Genomic DNA, 24,873 nt, shown 5'->3' with positions numbered 1-24,873 from the left:
ACCATTTTTCACAAGGAGAGGTTACGGGTTCTTGATAGGGAATGGCAGTCCCGGGCTTGGACGGGGAAGGGGAGTGGACGAGGGTTCCCGCTGCCCTGCAGTGATTGATTGTACTGCTCGAAAGAGGAGAGTTCTCGGCCTTGGAGGCTGTGCTGTGTTGTGTTGTGTTGTGTTTTTTCTGTTAGGGATGTTAGAGAGGAGAGACTATGAGGTCTCTCTCGTTCCTTCTGTCTCTGGAATTTGATGCGGTCTGTGAAGAGCAGCACAGTTTTCCATCCTGTTGTAGAAGGCTTGCGAATGCTTCCTCTTCCTGAGTTTTGGGCCCCTTTTGCTTATTTCCTCAGGTCACTTGATCTGTTTCCACGTGCCTCCACGAGACAGGACCTCAGGAAGGCTGTGTAGTGGGTTTGGTCTGACCGTGGATGGCTTGGATTAGATTAAGATTTAAATTCAGGCTCTCCATTTGTGCTTTTAAACGTCCTTCTTCCCCTGACAGGGGACGAAATGTCTTCATTCTTTTGTCAAAGCCTATCTGCTGTTATTTCAAGAGTGCATGTAAGTTGTTGCTTGAGAACTGAAATAAAGCGGGAGAGTAGCTCGCTCAGGCTGGCAGCCTCCACTCCATCCCCAGCTCTAGGTTTGCTTGGTGCATGGCGGAGAGGAGGGAGGGTGAGCAGGGCTGAAAGGGTGAGGAAGCTGGACTTACTCCTTCCCAGTCAGGTATTACTCAGAAGGCTGGGAGGATTGTGGAAATAAAGGTTATTATGGTTCCTGGACTGTGAGTCCCAGAATCAGGTGAGCATCTGTCCACACAAAGATACTTCTTTGGTTTTTTGCATCAGTGCAATTGTCCATCACTCTATTCATTAGTATAATCAGGAGCTGGCCAGCTGTCAGTACCTTCATTTATTCATTATCAAAGAGTTGCTGAGTGGTTGTTATAATAATGTCTAACATTTTCTAATTGCTTTACGTGTATTACTCAGTTGCTCTTTAATCCTCACAACAACCATATGAGGTAGGTTGATTATCATGCTTGTATTATAGATTTACATGAAACTGAGGCACAGAGGTTATCAGGATTACACAGCTAGCAAGTGGCTGAGCTGGGATTGTAGCCTCAGTGATCTCTCTTTTAACCCTGCTCTGAACCAGTGTGTCGAACACCGGGCACTGCATCATGCATGACTCATTTCTAACAACAGTAACAATATCTATGGAAAGAGACATAAATATTCATGTAAATTAGCTCTTTGTCTAGTGCTTTAGAGTGCCTACAGCATTTCTATTTCGCATTTAATCCTTGCAACACGATCTCCATCTTACAGATTAAAACCAGAGCTCTGACAGTTTAACTTGCTTTCTAACATTAGTCAGCGAGCATGAGAGAAGACTCCAATGCAGGTTGAGACACTGGCACCTGTCTGATCCTCTCATTGTTGCATGTGATTTTAGCGGGTGTAGTCACTGCAGAGAAGGGAAGTGAACCTAGGGGGGCAGCCCTCAGTTGGGGGACACAATCATAGGAACAAAGGGTACTTGTCAGGCTTTTCCTCCGAGATTTTTGGGGTCCCCACTCTCCTGCTTCTCTGCCAGTACTTCTAGGCATCCCTAAGGTGGAGGGACAAGGTGGGGCCCTGACCTCTGCAGACGGTCCCTCAGTTACTACAGGGCAGCCACCTCTCTGCTCTCTCCGGCAGAATCTGCTGAAGACAGGAGGAAGTCATCCTTAACGTGGATGCGAAGCTGTCCCTGACGCAGTTCCCCCTGAGGTTCTAGCGAAGGCACAGTGATCCTTCCATTGGCCTGGAGGGTCTCCTCCCTTGGGTTATTCTCTGTCCCGTTGGTTCTATCGCTAGGCTGTGCATCAGTCTAGACTTGGTGAAAGACGTCATCGATATTGCCTTTTCTTTCCCCAGGATTCTGACCCAAGTCCTTGAGATTGAACTAGACTTTCAAAGCTACTGGTAGTGTGGTCATCTGGAAGCTTCTTAGAGATGGAGATTCTTAGACCCCACCCCCACCTCCTGAATCGGATTCTCTGGGGATTCTATTCTAATAAGCTCTCCGGGTATATTGACCAACTGCCTTGGTTTGCACCGAACTGAGGGGTTTCCTGGGACATAGGACTTTTAGTATTGAAACTGAGTTGAATTGGTTACCCTATTTCCAGGTGATTCTTAGCTGAGCTAGGAGCTGTTGACCAATGGACACTGTTGTGTGGTCAGAAACAGGCCTCCCCCATCCCTCTATCTTTCCTTTGTTTGGAGTTGTGCTTTCTGTTCCTTTCTTTAGGATAAGTTGTGGGGTTTTTTTTTTGTTTTTTTTTTGTTTTCACCCCTAGAAGGCAATTTGGTCCCTCAAGCAATAAGAATTCAGAGGGCCTCCCTGCCAGGCCGAGCAGACTCGGCTAATCATGGCTGAACAGGAAGCTTCAGCTGAGGTCCCTCTTCCTCTGGAAACCACTTTGCCTTCTGCAGGTGGTCTGGGAAGCCTTTGGTAGCCTGGCACACGTCTTGTCTTTTTTGGCAATATGGGGAACAAACACTTAATGAGCCAAACATGCCAGGTACTGTTCTTGGGACTACACTTAAGCTAAGTTATTCTTAGTGGGTACCCGAAGGATGAAGCGTCAGAATATTAGAAGGTAAGGACTTTAGGGGCCCTTGAACCCTCTGCTGCTCAAAACATGGTCCACTTGGCAGCTTGCTAGAATTGCAAAATAGAGGGCTCCACCCCAGACCAGCTGAATCAGAGCCTGTGGTTTAACAAGCTCCGCAAGTAATTTGGATGTACTTAAAACTCTGAGAAGCACAGATCAAAAACTGAAAACCAGAGAGGCCAGGTGATTTGCCAAAAACCACACGATGACTTAGACTCAGCTAGATTTAGGATCAAGTTCTGTCTCTCCAGTTGAGTGCTTTCCTATATCTGACTGACTTCCTGCAAGGCCGTATTTTGAGGGTCTGGTTCTATTTATTGAGTGAACTTGAACTTAATTCTATTTATTTAAAAACCCTTTAACTTCTGTCCTTCACTAATTCGGATTGGACTTCCTTTAATTTATGAGTGGGTGGTGCTCCTTTGCTTCTTAATATTTTGTGTTTGTTAGATTCACTCAACAGTTTCATGATATATTTTCTATCTAATATAAGTTTCTGTAACTGGATGGATATAGAAATGCTGCCATGTTTATAAAGACAAGTATTCCAGATAGGAAAAAGATCAAACATTTTACCGTGTTATTGTTTATTTCATGAGTACAGTGTTTATATATATCTGCTGCACTACGCACACATGCTGGGGTGAGTGTTCATCTCCATATGGTTGATCACAGCTGGGTTTGTGGACGTGACCCAGGATCCATTATTTAAAAGGCATTTCCAGGATTTTGGTTGCATGTGATTATGAATTGACAGTGACCTTATGGTACTGTTTTAAAATGCACTAATGTCAAAATGGTTAAATCAATTTACCCACTATTGATGGACGCTTAGTATGGGCACGCATTCTCACCTCAGCTCTGACTGTTGCCTCTATAATTGGGAGCCTTCCTGGCCCACTTTCTCCAGGCTGTAAAACTCCATCTTATAGGGTTAGAGAGGGGATCTGGGTATCTAACGACTCCTCCATATTTTTAACTAGTTCCTCGAATTCTCAGCCCCTACCCTTTATGCCTGCCTCCTGGGGGCACTCAGTGACCCCAATTCCTGAGCTTTTCAGGTTGCTTTTTATTTATTCTTATTTTATTTTAATTGATTAATTATTTTCTCTCTCTCTTTCTCTTTTTTTTTTTTCAGGTTGGCTCTTAGTTTTTCCTCTCAGGCAATTCCCATATGTCCATCTCTTCTGTCTTCTGAAATATTATCCACATCCTTGCCTTCCATCATCTTCTCTCCCAGGGCTTAACTTGATGTCATTTTCAAATTTTGTGGGGGTTGAGAGTGTATTAAATCTGCTGTGTTTAATTGGAAGTCTTTCGTTTGTAATTTAAAAGGAATCTTTTAGTGGGGAGGGCTCAGTGATAGCGTGCATGCCTAACATGCATAAGGTGCTGGGTTCAATCCCCAGTATCCTCATCAAAGATAAATAAAAAACCTAATTACCTCCCCCCCAAAAACCAAAAATTAAAAAAAAGGAGTCTTTTATGTATTTTTTGTTATAGCTCTTTTTTATTCCTAATGTAGTGTTTTTGTCTATGCTCTTTTTTCCCCTCACTGGTCTTGAGTTTTGACTCCTGGTCTTTATGACACATTGACTTTGAGAAAACATTTTTTTTCCAATAAATTTGAATGTATTTTCTAATTCTTTAACATCTTCTTAATCTTTACTAAGTACTAACCCCCTCCCCTCCCATAAACCCCTATTTTGTTTTTTCCTGTTTTGAAACTTCTTACATTAAAATTCTAGTTTTTCCCCCCCACTGGCTGCCTGCTTTTCTTTTTCTCTTTTCAAGTATAGAAACATGTCAAACTCAAATTTTCTGGAGTAGATAAGCTTTTATGTCTGGTTTTAAACATATCAATGTTGATATCCTCTGCGCCCCAAGGATTATTTAGTAAAGTGTTCTGTAGTTTACAAGTAGGCTTTCTTTTGGGGATGCAAACCTTATGTTTTATTTTGTAGCTTTATTATATTATTACATCGTAGTCAGTATGACCTCTACAATTTCTACTTTTTTGAAATTTTTTGCACTTTTCTTTATAGTCTGGGATATAATAAATTTTATAAATATCCTATGGTTAATTTAGTATTAGTCATAAGCATGGCTTGTCTCATTTTTGTGTTATAGTTTGTTTAAAGAAAAATAAAAAGCAAGCCTGGTTAAGCGTGTATCTCTCTCTTTCTCAGTTGGTTTCATGCAGCCTGAGGGCTAGGTCTTTATTACCTAGGTAGTAATGGGGCCAAGACTAAGATGAGATTCCATGCTGAAATATTCTCCTCACCAGGTTGCTCCTGATATTACAGACACTGAGAGTGCAAAACACTATCGCACATAGCCTCGGGTAGAAATTCTTGTTTGAGCTTGGGCCATATATAACCATCTGGTAGATTTGGATGTTTCGAGAGTTTTAGCTCCAAACATTTTTTTGCTGTTTATCTAAAAAACTGGGATCTGGTCATCCTGCTGGGACCTGGCTGTTCTCTCACTGACATTTTAAACACATTCGCTTTTTCCCTTAAAGGAAAATGGATAAGGCGATAGATGAGTTCTTTCCCCTTCCATTTGCTTTTTAAGTTGTAGCAAGTAGGATTGCAGACTCCTTTATCCAGTTGGTCAATAAAAAATATATTGAATGTTTATACTGTGCCTTCATGATCTATGGGTGAATGACATAATCCCATAATCCTTGAAAAACTCATTCATCCTACCAAGGTGGGAAAACAGAGGTGCAATAGAACTTAATGACAAATTAGCATGGTTGATATGCGAATGTACAAGGGTTAGGGGAGCACAGAGGAAGATACATTTAATTTTCCTCAAGAATGGAGGAATGGGGAAGACCTCAGGGAGACTGATGTTTAAACTGGGTCTTGAAATAGCAATAGTTGCTGGTTGGACAGAGAAGGAAGGATAGGCATCGTGGATGAAGGGAGCCTCGTTAGCATGGCATGAATAGGACAATGGATAACATGTATGGGAAAGAGTAGTCGGCATCTTGCCTGGAGAACACTGTGTGTATTTGGGTTTGGGAGCCATGAGGCTGCAGAAGTTAGTCTAGAAGCAGACTCTTAAGAGCACTGATTGCCAGGTAGAGAATTTGGGCTTTGCTCCATGGGCAGTGAGTAGCCACCGCAGGTTTCTTTTTTCTTTTCACATTTAAAAATAATACATTTATTTATAGACAGATACCTTGGGAAAGCTTCCAGAATTTATTTTATGATGAGTATGTCCTGAGTTCATGATACAATTTTTAAACATGCGGAGGGACTACAACATGAATATCTGTTAAGTGACTGCATGCAGGTGTCTGTCTGTCTTGCTTTGGTTCATATCTCCTATTTATAATTAAACAAAGTACATGCAGTTTCAAATGGGAAAAAGGAAAGGAAGCACTTACACTTTGAAAAAATTAATGTGACTTGTTATAGATACCATTATAAAGACAGTTGTTGAATTCTTCTTTTTGGGAAAGTAAAGTATTTTGAAATGCATGTTATAATTTAATCCACAGAGTAGTGAACATTTTTCTGTTTTTTTTTTTTTTTTAAGGAACACTGTCCATTGGCCTGGGGAAATATACACTTGTTTGATTGCAGGTTTCTAAGGATGGGATAAGGTCTACCCTTTATAATTTTAGTATTCAAAGTTTGGTTCTCCATTGTGAATGTCTACAATCCCAAATGTGACTCATCTTGAGTAGGTGATCGAAATATTCTTTTCCTGATATATGTGATTTATAATTGAAATTTAGATGTCTGTGTCACTTGCCATGAATATGCCACCTGCCATGAAAGAGGAGGGAAGAAGATGTGTATTTGCAACTACGGATTTGTGGGCAATGGGAGGACTCATTGTATTGGTAAGTCCTGGATCCTGGGTTAAGCTGAAACATTGAATCAAGAAACAAGATTCTCTAGTGTTAAAGAGTTGACGTCCTTGAGAGGAGGAAAACATGGTTATTCTGTTCACATGTTTTTATTACAAGAAGTTTTGTCAACTGTAATAAGTCTTTGTTTTAGTGTTTGGTTATATCCTTTCTCTAGCGTTTGCTATCATATTAGAGGCCATTGAACTTGCATCTCTGGAAACTGACCTAATACAGATTTGAAATCTGTTTCAAGTCTTGAGTTTAACTTAACAACTCGAGTATTTCATTTTTTAATTTCTCTGGTTGTTTTGATATAAAACTATGTTAGTACCATGAGGAAAAATAAAAACATAATTGCCTATTGAACTTTGGGGCTAATTGGTGAAATACTGTTCCTCTGACTCTTATGTCTACCAGAATCCATCCTCAAAATTTTTTTGTAGTTGTGACCCTTTAGGGTCTTGGGTGACTTACGGAAATACAAAGAACTTTAGGCTAGAAGCATTATTTTTTGCCTCATGGCATCCACCGTGCCGTGAGAGTCAGACAACATCCAGGTTCAAGCCCAATTCAGAGAAAGAGAGAGTTTCATAGCAACTTTATAATAGTGAATGTTAGGATAACCACAGTTTCTTCCCAGCAGCCTTGTTCCCTGCTGTAAAAATATGGATCATTTTGCCTTGAAGCTGTGGATCAACAGTATTTACTATACTTGTTGTGGTATCTTTGATTTTTTTTCTCCCTAAGAAAAAACAGCAATTAAGCCCTGAGTTTGAAAAGTCACATTCTACTTCACAGATACAGGTTTTCACAATCACATGCCATTGCCTGTTCCTGCAGGCAGGAGCTGTGCCTTTCTGACCCTCTCTCTTGAGGATTCTGCCCATCAGATTCTCCCCCCACCGCTTGCTAGCAGGGCCTTGGAAATGAAGTTGGAACTGGGGAGCACGGACAAGCCTTTTCTGCTCCCTCGCCTAAAGAAGTCCTCCTCCCGTGAAAGCTTGCTGCAGTCTTGATTGTTCTTTGACTCCTGAGCAATAGAAACTTCTCTTAATGGCTAGAGAGGGCTTTATTAATTCGGGTGGTACTTGCTCTCAAGCGCTAGACACCCTAGTAGGTGGCCTGCTGAGACCAGAGGTTACAGATGAGGTCATACCTGTGCCAGGGGTGCTATCATGGTATTAAGTCAAGGGACCTAAGGATTCTAGAATCCCCTACAAACCCAGATGTCCCTTCTGATGAAGACGGCAGGGGAGACATGCCTCAGGAACGATGGCAAAGGACAGGAATATCCTATCGTATGGGCGGGTGGACTCGTGTCTGAGACCCCCATGCCTTTCCCAGGAAGCTGGACTGAATACTTGGCCTGGCTGTGGCTTGAAGGCCTGTTCTGCCTCTGTAAGCTCTCACACAGATCCTACTCAGATGGTTTCAATGATAAATTGTGTTCCAAGTTTAATTAAAATTTCAGAAAGACAATTTAAAAAAAATTTTTAAAAGAAACACCAGATTTGGGAGTGGGGGAGCACTTTTGAGTTAGCAGGAATTGAGTGCAGTTGTGGGAGGCAGGTGAACTGCTTTGAGGGAACCAGTTGTGTCACAGAAACACTACATAACAGACGGGAAAACTCTGGTTCATAAGCTGATGAGTCCCTCCACCAAAAAACGAGCTGGATCCATCAGCTCTCAAAGAATGTGTAAGAAACCAGTCACATTGGAGTTTCCTCCGATGGTAGAGGCTGGGCACACTCAGCAAACTCTAGCCTGGGGGCCAAACTTCAGACTGCCTGTTTTTATAAATAGAGTCTTATTAGAACACAGCATCCCTCATTTGTTTACCTATTGTCTGGCTGCCTTCGTGCTGGGAAAATTCGAGTGATCAGTTGCATCCAGAGTCTGTGACTGGCCTTTGATAGGAAAGGTCTGCTGACCCCGGGCTAGAGGACAGAGACAGGAGGGAGATTTACTTTTGCTTTACATCGATGTCAAGTTATTGAATTGAAAATACTCCGGGCAAGGTCTGTGGACTCATCAAGCATCCCATGTTCCAGCTCCTCCTCACCGGGTGACTAATGTTATTCGTGTGCATCGCTGACGAGCAGCAGGAGCTGTTCCTGCCAACATTAGCCCTGCCCCCGGATGAAGCTTGAGCACTAATTCCATTGTGTTTCCCGGTAACTCAGAAGTAACAAAATTTTCCAGTTAATCATTGAATGTAAAAATCATCCTACTCTGGTTTTCGTAGAAATGCAAGAGAATGGCTGGGCTGGAAAAGTGGGATTCAGGTGGATTTGTTTCCCCAGGCCTATGACAAGGTCTGTTTCAGTGTGGAGAAGTTCAGAAAGCGTCCCCTTCTCCCAGTCTTCAAATAAGATGGACTGTCAGATTGAGACATCGGGTTTTTCTTGTGGTTTCGTACACACCTGGCCCATGACTATGAGGGGCCCGCGTCCTGTCATCTGAGAGGCATGGAGGAAGGGGAAGGGGCTGGGGAAACAGATCTTTCAGCACTTGTCTGAGAATATTGATTCCCAAATCCACGGCACAGAAGAAGTCTGGGTGGTTGATAGTGGTGAGGATTGACAGCTCTTTCTGTGCGTTGTCTCAATGTATCAACAGATAAAAACGAGTGCCAGATGGGAGCCACTGTGGTCTGCGGGAACCACACGTCTTGCCACAACACTCTGGGAGGCTTTTATTGCAGTTGCCTGGAAGGATATCGAGCCACAAACAACAACAAGACATTCATCCCCAACGATGGTACCTTCTGCACAGGTACTCAGGAAGGGGCTGCCGTGATGGCAACATGGTGATGGCGGGACAGTCCCTGGGATGTGGAGGAGGGAGGGGGAGGGCCAGGGCAGGGTGTGATTTAAGGGAGGGACTCTCCTTGATCTCCGAGGATTTGGACAGGGACTGAGGATCAGTTAATATTAGGGAATTGTTGAGGGGAGGATATAGCTCAGTGGTAGAGTGTGTGCTTAGCATGCACGAGGTCCTGGGTTCAATCCCCAGTACCTCCATTACAATAAATATTTAAATAAATAAACCTAATTACCTCCCCTGCAAACAAAAACAAAACAAAAAAATGTTTTAAAAAATCAGGGAATCGTTCATTTTGTTAGATGGAATAACTGTATTGTGGTATTTAAGATAATATTCTTCTGGGAAGATACATTCTGACATATCTAGGGGTGTTATTATTATACGTATCCAGTGTTATTTTATCTGTTAAGGCATTTTAATTAATTTATTTTTTGGCAGGAGGAGGTAATTAGGTTTATTTAATTTTGGAGAAGGTACTGGGGATTGAACCCAGGACCTCGTGTATGCTAAGCATGCGCTCTACCACTTGAGCTATAACCTCCCCCCTTGTTAAGGCATTTTAAACAGCAAAATATGAACAGTTATTGAATCTTGGGGGTGAGGGTGGGACTAAAAGAGATTAGTATTCTTTTCCTTGTTCTGTGTGTTTGAAAATTTTTACCACAAACGACGAGGAGGGGCTCTCAGAGACGATGTGCCATCTGCAGTTTCCTTGGAGGGACTCTGGTACCCGCCAGCTCCGTGCACACTGCCAGGGGCGGAGGGGGTGGGTCTCGCGATGATGCAGCAGCTGCACCTGTTAGAGATGTGGGCTTATCTCCCAGAGGAGGAAGCCGAGTGAGGAGGGCAACTTTTAGGACCTCAGGAGCTTCGCAGGTCAGATTTTGGGCATATGTTGGTCAAACACAAGGAGGGGGCAAAAGCCTCCTCATTTTCAGTGGCTCCTGTATTATCTGAACTCTACAGCATGTCATGATGATATAGCTCTTGGGTTTTCTAAGAAAATCTTTGAATAGTAATGAAGAGGAAAGGCTGGAAAAGACTCCTGGTTCTAAGATGGCTTTGGATAGACTTAATGGCTCTCCTTCAATACTTTGTGATATTTAAAGGTTTGGGTGGGGGTGTGGGGAACAGGAAGAGAGAGGGGAGCATGTTTTATCTTCTCATTCACCACAGGTTCTGCTACTGTGATTCATTCTCCCTCTTGACCTGTGCCAAGGTAAAAATCCCTCAGAGAGTACATTTCATTTATTCTTGGCATGAACACCTTCCCTCAGAGAAGACATTTTAAAATATCTTGTTGTTTCAGGTAGCAAATTACTTGCTACGTGATTGCAGAAGTGCAATGTTGCAGAATTAAATTAGGTGCCTTAAAAAAAAGATATCAGTTAAAAGAAACCTTACAAGACGGTGATCTAGTGTTCAGTTCATTGAATACATATTTTTCATGCGCTTCCTACGTATCAAGTCTGTGCTAGTGGGAGGTGATGGTGAACAGCTAATTTCAGTATAAACTGTAAGTCATAGGTAAGCAAAGGGCACTTAGCGGAATCCAGAATCTGTGGGGGCACTTACCTTGGAAGTGGCTAAGGGATCAGGAATTTTCTGGAGGATGCGATACCTGAAATTGTGTTTTTAAGGCTGTGGGAGTTGGACAGGAAAAACTTCTGAAAGTGTAGATATCAGTATACTTTCTAAGGATGCATTCTGTTATTAAAAAGGTAGAAAGAAGAAGAAGAAAGAAAGATTTTATGCAAGGGCCAAATAGATGTCAGCCCAAGAAGAACCAATCTTCCTGGAACAAAATCCTGATCTAGGCTCTGCTTCTATTTTTCCCAGTTTCTGTAATTATTTAGTGACCTTTCCCTTTAAAAAAATTGAGTTGTAATTCATATGCCGTAACATTCACCCTTTTGAAGGGTACAGTTCAGTGGTTTTTAATATAATTCACAAAGTTGTACAGTAGTCACCACTATCTGATTTTAGAACATCTCCATCACCCCCAAAAAGAAGCCCCATTTCCATTGACATTCATTCCCCTGGCCTTTTTTTTCTTTTTCTTTTTCTTTTCTTCGGTCCTCATTTATCACTTTGTAAAAGCTGATTGAGGACTTCTCTTGATGACACGGAGTATCTTTCAGAATCACAGCTGCCACAGAAACTTCAGTGGACTTTCTCTCTGGGAGAAGCTTTGCAGGTTTTGGGGTATCAGCAGTTATCCAGTGTTTGCCTGGAACCAGAAGATTGTGAATCCTAGCTCTTGAATTCTGAGAAATCCTGAAACCTGGTGTTGACTGTACTTTTTGCAGATTAAGTCAGTTCAGGAGCTGTTTGTAGGTAGGCCTCTTCGGGTGTCACTGTGTATAGATGAGGGATGAGTTGCAGGGCTTCTTGTGCTGGAGAACTGGCAGATGTTCTGGCCCCCAGGATGCCCCCAGAATGACTCCTGGGGATCATGGACACTTTGTCATGAGCCACAACCGAGAGGAAGAAGCTCTGTGGCACTTTCGGTGTGAGGGCATTCCAAAATACCGGAGGCCTTGACAAAGGTGTCCCTCTTTGGGAGTGATGGGGCCGTGCCTGAGTTCCCCCTGCAGTTGAACATCTCCCACACTTTACTCTTGCCTCATACCTGCCTTTTGGTTGGAGTGGGTCAGGAGTAAGTGGAGACATATGAGACTGATGTGGAAATAGGCCTGGGGCTGTCATCTCCCTCCCAACATGAATCCAGACAGGCATGGACCTAGTAGGATCTGCTGAAAATTGCAAAATGGTTCTCCTGTGCCTTTGAATTCCACAGCTTTCGCGAATCTATCTTGACTCTATTGACAGCAACAGCCTTCTTTTTCATAAACTCATTTCCTGCAGTATCAGGACCTGATGCCATTTCTTCCAACAGCTGTTCAGCTTTGGCTCAGAAATGGGGAAAATGGGGGAAAAAAATAAAAACAACCCAGAGGGAGTAAATGCTTTGCTGTTCAGTTCCTGGAACCTGCTGCCCCAAACCTGTATCTCATAGGTCTGCCTGTAGTGAAGTAAACATCTTTATTCCGAGATGTAAATCTCTACCAGTCCAGACCAGTGTAGTCTGTCGGTCTCTCTCCCGGGTCAGGAGGCTTGTTCTTCGGCTGAGCCTTTGCCCACGAGCTCCTGCCCTGCTGTCGTGGGTCCTGGAGCAGCCGGCTGTGGCCTGGGACACAAACACGCAGTCCCGCCGAGATTCTGCTCGCTCTCCGTGGGCTTCAGAAGGCTTGCAGCTGTCCGGAGGTTTTTCCCAGTGCTCTCTCCAAACGTAACTTTGCTGCCCAAATCCCAACCCTTTATTTTAGCTGGAATTATTCCCCAAGTCATGCTTTACCACTCTGGAAGAAGGGAGAAGCAAGGGGAATCACACTGCAGGGACATTGCCCCTACTGCCCAGAGCAGTGCTTGTGACCCCTGGCTCCTTGCCTACTTTTCCTGTGGAATCTCCGACGCCTGCTTAGGCCTCCAGCTATGGCGGGTGACAGCTTCACCGGCGGGCGCCTAGGAAGGAGAGGCCAAAGATTATGGGTCAAAAGATGGTTAAGCCGAACTCCATCCCCCCAAATGCCAGAGGCCTCGACAGAGACACCATTGTCCCTCTTTGGGAGTGATGGGGCCATGCCTGGGTTCCCCCTGCAGTTAACACCTCCCACACTTTACTCTTGCCTCTTACATGCTCAAGCCCCAGATTGTGGGTATTCCAGCTTCTTCCCAAAGGCCCTGTTGAGTGCAGTAAACTATACACACAGGGTTCTTTTTCATTCCATTAATGTAAAGTTTTGGGAGGAGTCACAGGGACAGGAGCTGGGCTTACATTGATTTTGGAACCATGTGTAAAGTAGGCTTTCCTAAGCAAACTCTGAATATTTGCAAGATTGAGAAGGAAATGTTTAGCCCTTTGAGTTCAAGCTCTTTGCTCATGACCAATGCATCTCTGAGCATAAAAGTGGTTTGAAATGGTTCTCCATTTATTCAGCTGCTGCTTTAGCAAAAGTTACGTGTCAGAAAGGATGGAGCTGTTACCCGAGGATGAAGCTCTGGAACAGAGTAGGGTAAATGGATCATTTACCTCTGACTGTAATGATCCATGATTGCTCTTTCCAAAAGGAAACAGAAGAAATAAGTCAATATTTTTTCCCCCATAGGAAGGACTATTGCTCTGTTTTTCCCATTTACTAAAAAAAAAATACTACTGTAGAAAAGTCAAGCAATTATGAAACATATAGAGGAGAAAGAAAAAAATCATCTAATATTAACTCAGAGGCAACAACTCAATATTATGGGAAATTGCTTTTAAGATGCCTCTGTGCATATTTCCTGCAACCAATATTTTAAATTAATAATATGTATATGTTGTTCCATAATCTGCTGTTTCATTCCTATAACATACGATGTTCTTTTCTCCATGTCTGACTCCATGAAACAAGAGAAGACAAAATTTATTTCACTCACAACACATGATCTTTTCATTTCAATAAAAACAAATATATAACTCAAGAGAAATGAAAATGTATGTTTACAAAAGACTTGTATACAAATGTTCATAATAGCCCAACTGGAAACAGCCCAAAATGTCATCAGCAGGAGAATGGATAAATAAATTGTGATACATTCTCACAGTGGAATACTGATTAGCAATGAAAAGGAACTGTCTATTGATACATGCACAGCTTGGAGGAATCTTGAAAACGTTATGTTGAATAAAAGATGCGACACACAAACACGTGTTTTATAAAAGAGTCCATTTATATAAAGCACGGACAAAACTAATTGATAATGACAGAAATAAAAAAGTGATTTGCTTAGTGGGGATTGACTAGAAAGAAAAAGAGGGGACTTCCTAGGGTGATGGAAATGTTCTGTATCTTGTTGGCTACACAGTTGTGTGAGATTGTCACAACTCATTACTGAGCACTTAAGATCAGTATGTTTTATTATTTGTATATTATAACTCATCTGTAAATTAATACAGAGATAGATATATAATACCTTTTAAATTAACTATATGGAATTCATTAAATGGCTGTACTCTGTTACTAAACAGATTATTTTTTTTCCTCCTTTTTGTGATTATTTTTCTGTTTTGGGCCTTTATAAGAAATGCTATAATGAACATCCTGGTACTTACATCCTTACAAGGAATTATCCCCCTGTTATTAATTCTGGAAAGTAACTTATGTGTCAAAGGGCTACCTACACATTTTACATTTTGATACATAGTGCCAGACTGTCTTCCAGAAAGTTCATGCCAGTATTCTCTCACTCATCATTTCATGAATGTCTTCATTTCTTCATACCCTTGCCAACGCTGCATAATATCAGTAGATGATATGAATTTAACAGTCCTGATTTTAAATGGGTATTTGTGTTCCTTTAATGTGGCTTCTTAAGATGTAGGCTTCTTAGCTGAATCTGGCAATTGAGGAGGGAAGGTGGCAGGAAAAAAATAATTTTACTTTCCAAGATGTGAAGAAGTAATTTTTGCCTCCTCTTACTTCATTGAATTGGAAAGAACTAGTTCTTAGAGCGATGTGGAGAAAGAAAGTAGGCTGTGAGAACATTGTCATGAATTTGAAAGTTCCTCAGTGCCTTTTTCCCATGGAGTCCATTCTGAGTCTTCACATCTTAGAGGTGTCTTAGGACAAGGGCTTGTGTTTAATGGGGGTATTCCCAGACTAGCTTCTTTTTAAACTCTTACCTCTTTGATACTCCTGTTCTTTGATATTCCTGTTCTAGCTAAGGGCCTTCCAGATGGATTTTTCGCTTCTGTCTTAGAGCATTCGAATCGAGTGGAACAAGCCGTGTGGCCACTCCCGGGACTCCAGCCAGGAACTCGGAAGAGTGTGTTGAATGTGTGTGCATGCTCATTGCTCACTGTCAGGGCCAGGCTCAGGCATGGGTCATGCAGGAGTGGCTTGTGCTTCGGGGAGAACTGAGTCAGTAGAGAGGCAAGACCCATTCACGTGTTAGCTAGCACGTATCGAGAACCAAAGGTCAGCCAAGCACTGTGCTGAGTGCTTTCCACATGTTTTATTGAATCTCCACAAAAAGCCTAGTATAATTAACTTCATTTTACAGAAGTGATTTGGAAAGGTTAAGGAACAGACATTGGTACAACTAATAAGTAGCAGAATCAGTTCTCAAACCTGGGTCTGTTTGACTTTCAAATCCACACTATTAATTGAAAGGATTAAATATAGAACATCGGGACCCGGGGACCAGGTCAGAGTGTCCTGCTCGGTCCTGCTACTTTCTAGCAAGGAATTGTTCTGGCTACAGATAAAGCTACATGATCCTGTATAAAGAATGGGACATAGGACATTTCCCCCTTGATTAGTTGTATGTTAGCAAGTTTGCTCAGAACATTTTTCTTCACCAGCAAACATGTTATAACCTTGAAGACCCCCATGGAATCAACTGCTACTTGGAGAAGTTGTTCTGGTGAGTTTCTCATGTTTTGTCCAGCCAAGATCCTAAACGGGATTAAAAAAGAGATGGTTTGTGAGCATCAGGAGGGATTAAAAGTCAAAGTCAGGTCATACTAATTGATCTCAGTGATACGTGTTAGATACGTGTAGACTTCGTTAAGGCAGTTGACATCTTTGACAATCTCTCTGGACGAGATAGAGAACTGTTGATTGGGTGACGGTAGGCGTAGATTGTAAAGGGAGAAACAGTGCAGCCTAGTGGTTAAGAATATGGTCTTGGAAGCGAGATACCTGGCTTCACATCCTGGCTTTCCCACTGCTTAACCTGTGTGACTTCAGCCCAGTTCCTTAACCACTCTATGCTTCAGTTACGTCATCTGGAAAATGGGGATAATAGTAGCGTCAACCTCGCAGGGCCACTGTGAGGATGAAATAAGGTGCAAATAACAGTAATAAATAATGAAATGTTTAGAGCAGAGTTTGGCTTGTGCAGGATGACATGCAGGAGTGGTTGTATTTAACAGTCATTATAACAATTATTGTCATTACGTTGTTGAATGAGTGTACGCAAAGCAAACTGATGACTACGGTGACCCATAAAGAGCCAGTCAGCGCCTAGAAACTCCACGTCTTTTCCATAGCGCTGCATGTTTGCCCTGTAATACTTGTACCACTTATTTTGAACAGTCTACTGAAAAATCCATTTACTCCCACTCACTCTCCTTTGAGGAGTCTGGGGCAGGTGATCAGGCTGGAAAATGGTTTCTGCGTCAAAGGTATATCCATAAACACCTTTTACAAATTCCTCCTTGGAGTAAGAAAATCTTGATAAGCCAAAATGATGAGTCCAGTCTAGGAACACATGCATTTAGAAATGATTTTACCATTTCTTAAAGTTTGTGCTAGATGGAGATTGATTTTATTTTGTATTATTTTTATTTTAAGAAGCCTTTTCTTCCCAGTTACCAAAGCCTCTGTGATTCTGTTATCAACAATTGTTTAAGTTTTACTGGTTTCACTTCTCACCACTCTTTGTTGTGTTTTATGAGGCCTTCCCCTTTCTGGGCATTATTTATTCTGATGTTTCTCACTGGCTCAAGTAGAAACACAAGTGTCTGAAACACAAGAAGTCCTAGGTCAGATTGGTTCTCTTTTCCTCCTAAATTACCATTCCTTTCTCTCAGGAGGTTTATAGATTTTCCTTTTATTCCATGAAGTTCAGAATGACTTTCACTTTTCCACATTCATGCCTGTCACCTCAGAAAGCTACCTGAATTTGAATATGTAAGCTGAGTGTTTTTTTTTTCTTTTGATATTGATTCTTATACATTTATTCCACTCTTCTGTAATTCCTCTCAGATAGATAGTGAATATTTTGGACTGTTCTCATATCATTTTTCTGTCCCATAGTTTCTGTCATATATAATTTATTTTTCTATGTGTTTTGGAAAATTCCTCAGGTTGGAATTTGCGAGTTTATTTTCTAGCAGTGACTAACCTATTATTCAGTGCCTCTATTGAGTTTTTATTTTTGGCATTCATATTTTGTTTTTAATTTCCAAGACTTCATTGTTTTCTCAGAAACGTCCCCCTCTTTTTCATTGATACATTATCCTCTTAACTTTGGTCTCCAACGTCTCTTCACAGGTCAAGATTGGTTATTTCTTACTGCATAACTCTACTCCTCCCACCCTCTCCCACTCCCCCAAATTTAATGACTTGAAACAGCAATTTACTATTCCTCACAATTCCATGGCTGGGTGGTTTTGTGTGTGTGGATATATTCAGCAGGTGGCTGGGCGAGGCTGGGTTGGGCTGGGCTGGCAGATAAAAGGCCTCTCTCACACTGGGGCCTTGAAGTGACCAGGGCACCTTAGTTCTCCCCAGTGTGGCCTCTGTCTTCAGGTGTCATCTCATCTTTAGGGCCTCTCTCCCAAGCACAAGAGTCTGGATTTCCTCAGAGAGGGGACACTGGGTTCCAGCAGAGGCAGAAGGAAGCTGCCAGGCATCTTCTAGGCTCGGTCTAGAGCAGGCACTGTGTTACTTCTGCTGAGTTCTTTTGGCCAAAGCGAGTCTCAAGACCAGCCCAAGGGGAGGGGAAATGGACTCCACTCTTGATGGGAGGAGACGCCTGCAAGAAAGGAAGGGGCAGAATTGTCCACTGCCATCTTTGGAGCCGATCTCCCACAGAGTTCCCCAAAGTGTGCTGCCCTAAAGATGGACATTGATCAGAATTGATAACGTGTGTCGGCTCCTCCAGCAATTGAATGAATTACTGGTTCCCAGACAGCAATCAGTGAGAGAAGAGGGGTTCACCGGTCCAAGACCAACCAACCAACAAACAAACATAAAGAATATAGTGAATTTTAATACAATTACACCAAACAAAAATTTAGAAGGATTCTGAGATTATTTTCTTCCTTCTTTGCAGAGTTCTGGGGTTAACATGTTCTTTCTTTTATGAAATGATAGTAGTTCTTTTTTGCGGGGTGGGGAGTCTTTACCTGGCAAAATACAATATTGGCCACCATATTTCAGTCCTTCCAAAATTACTGGTCTTTGAAATCCCAGAGTCTGGGAGCAACCAGACTGTCTTCAGTCATGCTGCTCCCTGTCCTCTGTCCCCCTGATGGTCCTTGCCGATGTCCTGGGAAAAAATCCCATTTCACTTAAGGTCCTTTTTTCCTCTGAGTGAAATTGTGTGTGTGTGTGTGTGAGAGAGACTCTGATGAAATTCTTAAAACTTTATGTTTTGTGCTCTAAGCCAGGTCTGGGGTAAAAGACCGCTAACTGGCAGAGAGATTTCTTCTTCAGCCTCTGAATCATGTGATGTTTATTCCTGGACCTGCTATCTCTGACCATCTTCAGTCAAGGGGGAAAGTCTGCTAAGGAGCATGTCTTGTCCTTCTTGAAGGCTGGTTTAAGCCCCTCTAATCTTGCTAAAAATTAGTGAGACCCTTCTGAGTTATCTTCTTCACTTCCTGCCTCATTGTCCTGCACGTAGAAGCTGGAAAGCATTTTTCACTCTCGTCTGAATAATTTTTTATTAGGAGTTCTACTTCAGATCTTTTAGTATGAGGGTGAGTCCACCCTTATTTTATAGTAATTGATTTTTTTAGCATAGTTCTTTGAGTTCACTTTGCTGGGCGATTGAGAGTTGGTGATGGTTGTTGGTCTCTAAATATTTTCATAACACATTGTCAAATATTTATCGAGCACCTGTTAGTGCCCACGATGTGAGGGATCTATGAGGAGAACTCTTAAGGAGTAAAATAACATGATACAATTGCAAACAGATGCATCCACTTGTATACGTGCAGACTGAGAACATGAGAAATGGCTGTCACAATGTCCCACCATTTTTTTTTTCCTTTTTCTGTTTTTCTCTCCCTTGCATTTGGGATGGGTCTCAAGATATAGATGAGTGTGAGGTTTCCGACCTGTGCAGGCATGGAGGACGGTGCGTGAACACTCATGGGAGCTTTGAGTGCTACTGTATGGAAGGATACTTGCCAAGGAGCGGGCCTGAGCCTTTCCACCCGACCAGAGATGCCACGTCATGCACAGGTGGGTTTCTGCCAAAGAATGCAGCATCTGAAGGTGAGATTCTCCTGCTCTGAACCTAAGCCTGTGGGTCTGTGTTGGCTGTGTGGGCGGGAGCTGTTCCTTTCCACATGTGTAACCTTTGAAATAAAGCAACAGTCATGATTTTAGAAGGGACTACTGAAAAAGCCAAAACTAGTAACTTCAGGGATTTTTTCAGTAGTCAATAGGTATTCAGATACTAACCATTATGTTAGGTGGTAAACACAGCTGATCTGGAAAGGAGCAGCGTCTCAAAAGTGACCCTGAAACTTACAAAGGTGTATACATCTGAAGATAATGGGCAGTTTAAATTTTTTACTTCATTGGGCCAGGCTTCTCTTTAGTTAGTGTGAATTAATGAGGGCTGATGGCCAGATTCTTCCAGTTTTGTGCATGTTTAGGTGCTATTACCTGTGGAAGGAGAAGATTAAGTAGAGACAGTCACTGGAAACATGCCCAGAAGTCATGTGGAAACGAACCAGCCTATTTAAACTTTGGCTTGGGTGTGTATGTGTGTGGGGAGAGGGGATGAGGTAGAGGAGGAGAGAGGTTACGAATTTTGAAAATTCACATTCACATAGTAATGAACTTGCCATTAATTTATTTTCAGAAATAGACTGTGGCACCCCTCCTGAGGTCCCAGATGGCTATATCATAGGAAATTATACCTCTAGGCTTGGTGACCAGGCTCATTATGCTTGCAAAGAAGGATTTTTCAGTGGCTCAGAAGATACAGTTTCAAGATGCACAGCCTTGGGCACATGGGAGTCCCCAAAATTAAACTGCCAAGGTGAGTTTCCAAAGGTCCAGGATCCCAGCTTATACCATCTTGAGACTGGTTTCATACTTCTCTCTGAATCTCTTTTTGGGGTAGTGAATGAATTAAATAAATCCAATACGTTCTTATTGTTTCTAATAGGTTTTCAGTAGCTGCTCTTGGTATTTACAGGAATAATATTTTATCATCCTCCAACAATAATAATTCATCTTTCATTTTTCTGTATTTGTAGAAGTATTTTTCTCTTGACTGACCACTTAGTGTTTTCAGAACAAAAGTTTAAATAGTAGTATTGACTTTGAATATTCTCTTAGTCCTGACTTTCATGGGAATAGTTCTAGAGTTTCATTATTCATTCACGATCTTGCCTTTTTGATGTTACGCACGTCTGCTCATAGTCTTATGTATACTGGTATAGTACTATGTGCCAAGTGCTGTTCTAAGCATTTATATATATTGACTCATTCAGTCTTTACAATATCCCTATGAGTGTGTACTATTATAACCCCATTTTACAGATTGAGAAAACTGAGGCATGGAGAAATTAAGTAATTTGTTTGAGGTTGTACAACTGGTGATCATGCCGAAATTTAGATTTAGAGTTCTAATTTCCAACATTGTATGCTTAATCACCCTGGTACACTCTGGTATGCTTCTGTTTTTGTGATGATGTTGGATTTTGGTGTGTTTTCTACTTTTGGCTTTCTCTCCCTTCATTATTTTACCAGTTTTTTACTACATGTACATAATCTTAAGGAAGCATTCATTTATTCCCATTTTACTGGGATTTTCTTAAAAATCAGAAATGGTTTATTTTTATCACACCTTTTAGCCATGTATTAAGGTGATCACATATATTTTTTCCCCTTTAACCAGTTATATGATTAGATTTCCTGATAATGATCAGTACTAATTGCTAGAATGGATTCTTCTGGGTCTTTGGTGTTTTATTCTTTTAATCTGGGTTATATTTGCTGGACTTTACTTGGAATTCTTGCGTTGATATTCACAAGTGAGATTGGTCTCGTTTCTTCTTCTATACCATCTTTGTTGGTTTTAGTATCACTGGTATTCTAAATTTTGAGAACAAAAATGTGAAAGCCTTTCCTTCTTTCTCTATTCTCTGGAATACTATAAATAGCATTTTAAAAGATTTCACCTAGAAAACCATCTGGATATGGCACTTTTGGAGAGGCAGACCCCTTGGGATATTTATTTATTTATTTATTTATTTATTTATTTATTTATTTATTATTTGAAGGGGGGATAATTAGGGTTATTTATTTATTTATTTCTATTTGGAGGAGGTACTGAGGATTGAACCCAGGACCTCCTGCATGCTAAACATGTGCTCTAACACTTGAGCTATAGCCTCCCCCTCACCACTAGGATATTTAAAAAAAGTTTGGCACTGGTCTGTTTAAGTTTCTTATCCTTCTTGGTATCCATTTTGGTAATTTACATACACGTAGAAAAATCATATATTTCAAATTTATTTTTAAATTTTTTATAGAGAGAACTGTAAGGCACTCCCCTTTTTTTATTGGCTGTAAAACTTTATTTTATTTTTTAAATTGAAATGTAGTTGATTTACAGTGTTGTGTCAGTTTTTGGTGTAGGCACTCACATTTTTTATTTTCTGAGTTACATTTGTTTATAATAGTGAAATATTGGAAACAATTTCAAATGTCTAACAATAAGGAAATTGCTTAAATAAATCATAGCATATACATAAAATGGACTATTTTGTAGCCAATAAAATTAAGTCGGAAAGAATATTTATTGACATAGGTAAGTATTAACAGTATATTACTGAGTTACAAACTGTGTAACATGCTGTTAACTTTAAAAAAGTACATATGTACATGTAATATTTATGAAAAAGTTTAAAAAGCTATACATCAAAATGTTAACGGTGGTAATTTCCACTGGGAGAGATCCTGGCTGAGTTTTGTATTTTAAATACTTTCTGTATTGAAGGAATTTTTAAAAACATATTAGACAAAGTAACAAAGTTGTTTCCATTTCAGAAAAAAGAAAAAAAACCAGTTTTCACTGAATTTGTTGTGTAACTGAGAAACCTCAGTGATGGCCTTGGCTAAGTTAATTGGCTAGATATTCTAATTTGCAATTCAGGCTCTAAACATATTTTGATAATTGTCATCCTGGGGGTTAAGAAATTCTTAAAAGTACATTTTAATCCTAACATTATCTTTCAATGGATCAATTAAAATACAGAACTTAGATTAAAATATGCCGTAATGCAGATCAAAGAACTCCCTCGAGATTTATATAGGAAACCCCATATAAGACGATTTGTATTAACTTTGAAAATCAGTAGTTGTCCGGATTATTGGACTGAGAATATAGAGAGTTAATTTAGTGGGGATTGCTTGTTATATTCTCCAAAGAACTGTTCCTGAGCAGGTCTTCAATTCTTTCTTCCCTCCTGTAATAACCGTTCCCTTCGCCTGCTGACACCCTCCCCCCGTGCCTCCCCCGTGTCACCACATGGCCACCAGCGTCTCAGGGCTGTGCACGCTCCTTATTTATCCCTCAGTCTTCTTTCGGGCTCCAGAATCTGGGCCGTGTGCCAGCCGGCTCTGTATTTTTAGCTCAGAGTTATAAAGCCACAGGAATTGGGAATTCCACTGAAAACACTAGCCAACTGTGAACTTGGAGGCTGAGGAGCTGGTACTCGAGAAAGGAGCAGCTGTGCATTACAGATGGTGGCGTTAGTGTCGGGTAACAGACTTCCCCATCAGAGGAGGTACCGTTGGCGGATCCTGTTTGTCTTCTCCCAATTCCCATGTCCCTGGAGGCTCTGCTGCCTTGGCAGGGGAGCTGTGACACGAGTTCCCCACGTGAACAGGCCTCGGAAGTTGATGCTCGGAGTGAGGGTGAAATCGTCCAAAATAGGTAGGAATTTATGGAAATGTCCATCCCACGTTTCCATCAACTCTGAAAAAGATAGAAACTCTAGCTTGCATTTCCTTTTACTTTGTTATTATTATTTTAATTTTTAGAAAATGTGCAAGTTGTAAGGGACAGCTTAAAGAACTTGAGTTTTAAAAAATTCAGCCAAGCCAGGAGCAAGGTGAAGGCATCACTTTAACCTTATCATCAATTTATCTTAAGAGTCCCGGTCTGATGTTGTACTTAATAAATAGATCCTGTGACTAGGAAAGTCTGGAGTCTGTGAGGGGAGAAAAGACGGGCACACCACGAACTGTTACATAAGGGTGAGCTCCTAAGTGTCATGTGAGAAGATGGGGAAAGACTAAGAGGATTCAGGTGGGAAGATGGGGTGGTTCTTGAAAGAGGTGGCATTTGTACGCTTCCCTTTGAATAGTTTGCCTCTCGTGAAAGAGTCCAATGACCAGCAGGTTGTACTGTAGGCGGTTGGAGGGTTCTGGGAATGTCTGTCTTCCAGGTATGTTCCCATCCTTTCTGGGGCTTTATCTTCTTTTCGGGCTGGGAATTCTCACCGGCAGTGTGTCTGGTACTGAATAGTCCCTTCTAATAATAATCCACTTCTACACTTGCCTCCCCTTGCTTAAAACCCTTCTGAAAACATTGAAATGGCCACTGCATTTAGAATAAAATCCAAACTCCTAACCATGGCTTCTGAGGCCAACAGGAGTTTGGCCGTTTGGCTTCCCTGCAGGTTACGTCTCCCATCATTCTCTCCCAACCAGCATGGCAATCTCTTAGCTTCAGACCTTTTTCCTTCTGCTTGAAATAACTGCCAACCTGCTTTAACATTTTTATTGTAGTAAAATGCACATAATATAAATTTACCACTTTAACCCTTTTTAAGTGTACAGTTCAGTGGCACTGTGTGTTCACAGTGTTGTGCAACCATCACTGCTGCCCATTTCCATGCGGTGATGAATATTCACTAAACTCACTGTGATAACCATTTCATGCTGTAGGTAACTGGAATCATTATGCTGTACACCTTAAACTTATACACCTCATGTAGATAGCAAATTAAAGAACTAGAAAAACAGTATTTTTTTCCTTGTGATGAGAACTCAGGATTTACTCTCTTAACAATTTCCATATATAATGTACAACAGTGTTAATTATATTTATCATGTCGTATATTACTTCCTTAGGATTTAATTGATTTTACAACTGGAAGTTTGTACCTTTTGAAGAACTTCATTCCTTTTTAAGGCTGAATAACTTTCTTTTTGTTGTTGTTGTTGTTCTTCTTAAACATTTGAAAAAATTTATTTACAAAATTGTCCCAACCCTAATATCCTTTTTAGAAAATTTTTTTTATTGAAATATAGTTGATTTACAATGTTGTGTCAGTTTCTGGTGTACAGCATAGTGACTCATCAAACTCTTCATCTTTTGAGATTTTCATAGTGGAGCCCAATCTCACCTCTGCATGGTTGGGGAGAGTTTGAAAAAGTTTTGACATAAATTGGAATACAAATGAGTGCATTCAGGTGAGGTCATTGCACTGCCATCTCTGAATTTTTAGTTGTGTGCGAGGGTTCTGAGTTCTTAGCCAGGCTTAGCAGGGAAGAGTGCTGTGGTCGACTCATGATGTCCACCTGGGTGAGAGAGGCTGGACTGACAGCACCCTTACCTTGTTTGTGTTCAGCGTCTGTGTTCCAGGCGATGGGAGTTTGGCTTCATTTGAGATAGATGTTCTGGCATCTCACTACGTACTGATCTTTTA

The 24,873-nt window shown here is 41.3% G+C and overlaps 1 protein-coding gene across 7 annotated transcripts in view; it reads left to right on the top strand.

The window, feature by feature from the left end:
* SUSD1 (sushi domain containing 1) overlaps window positions 1-24,873 on the top strand; it is a 118,296-nt gene that overhangs the window by 5,226 nt on the left and 88,197 nt on the right. For all 7 annotated transcript variants that reach the window (XM_072959926.1, XM_072959921.1, XM_072959924.1 and 4 more), the window contains exons 2-5: window positions 6,417-6,524; window positions 9,153-9,308; window positions 19,226-19,378; window positions 20,007-20,186. In XM_072959926.1, coding sequence (XP_072816027.1) covers window positions 6,417-6,524; window positions 9,153-9,308; window positions 19,226-19,378; window positions 20,007-20,186 — 597 coding nt within the window. The remainder of the gene's footprint in view (window positions 1-6,416; window positions 6,525-9,152; window positions 9,309-19,225; window positions 19,379-20,006; window positions 20,187-24,873) is intronic.

This window comes from Vicugna pacos, chromosome 4 (assembly GCF_048564905.1).
Source record: "Vicugna pacos chromosome 4, VicPac4, whole genome shotgun sequence".
Lineage (NCBI taxonomy): Eukaryota > Metazoa > Chordata > Mammalia > Artiodactyla > Camelidae > Vicugna > Vicugna pacos.
The sequence above is the reverse complement of the archived record's forward strand: the minus strand, read 5'-3'. Positions and strand labels throughout refer to the sequence as shown.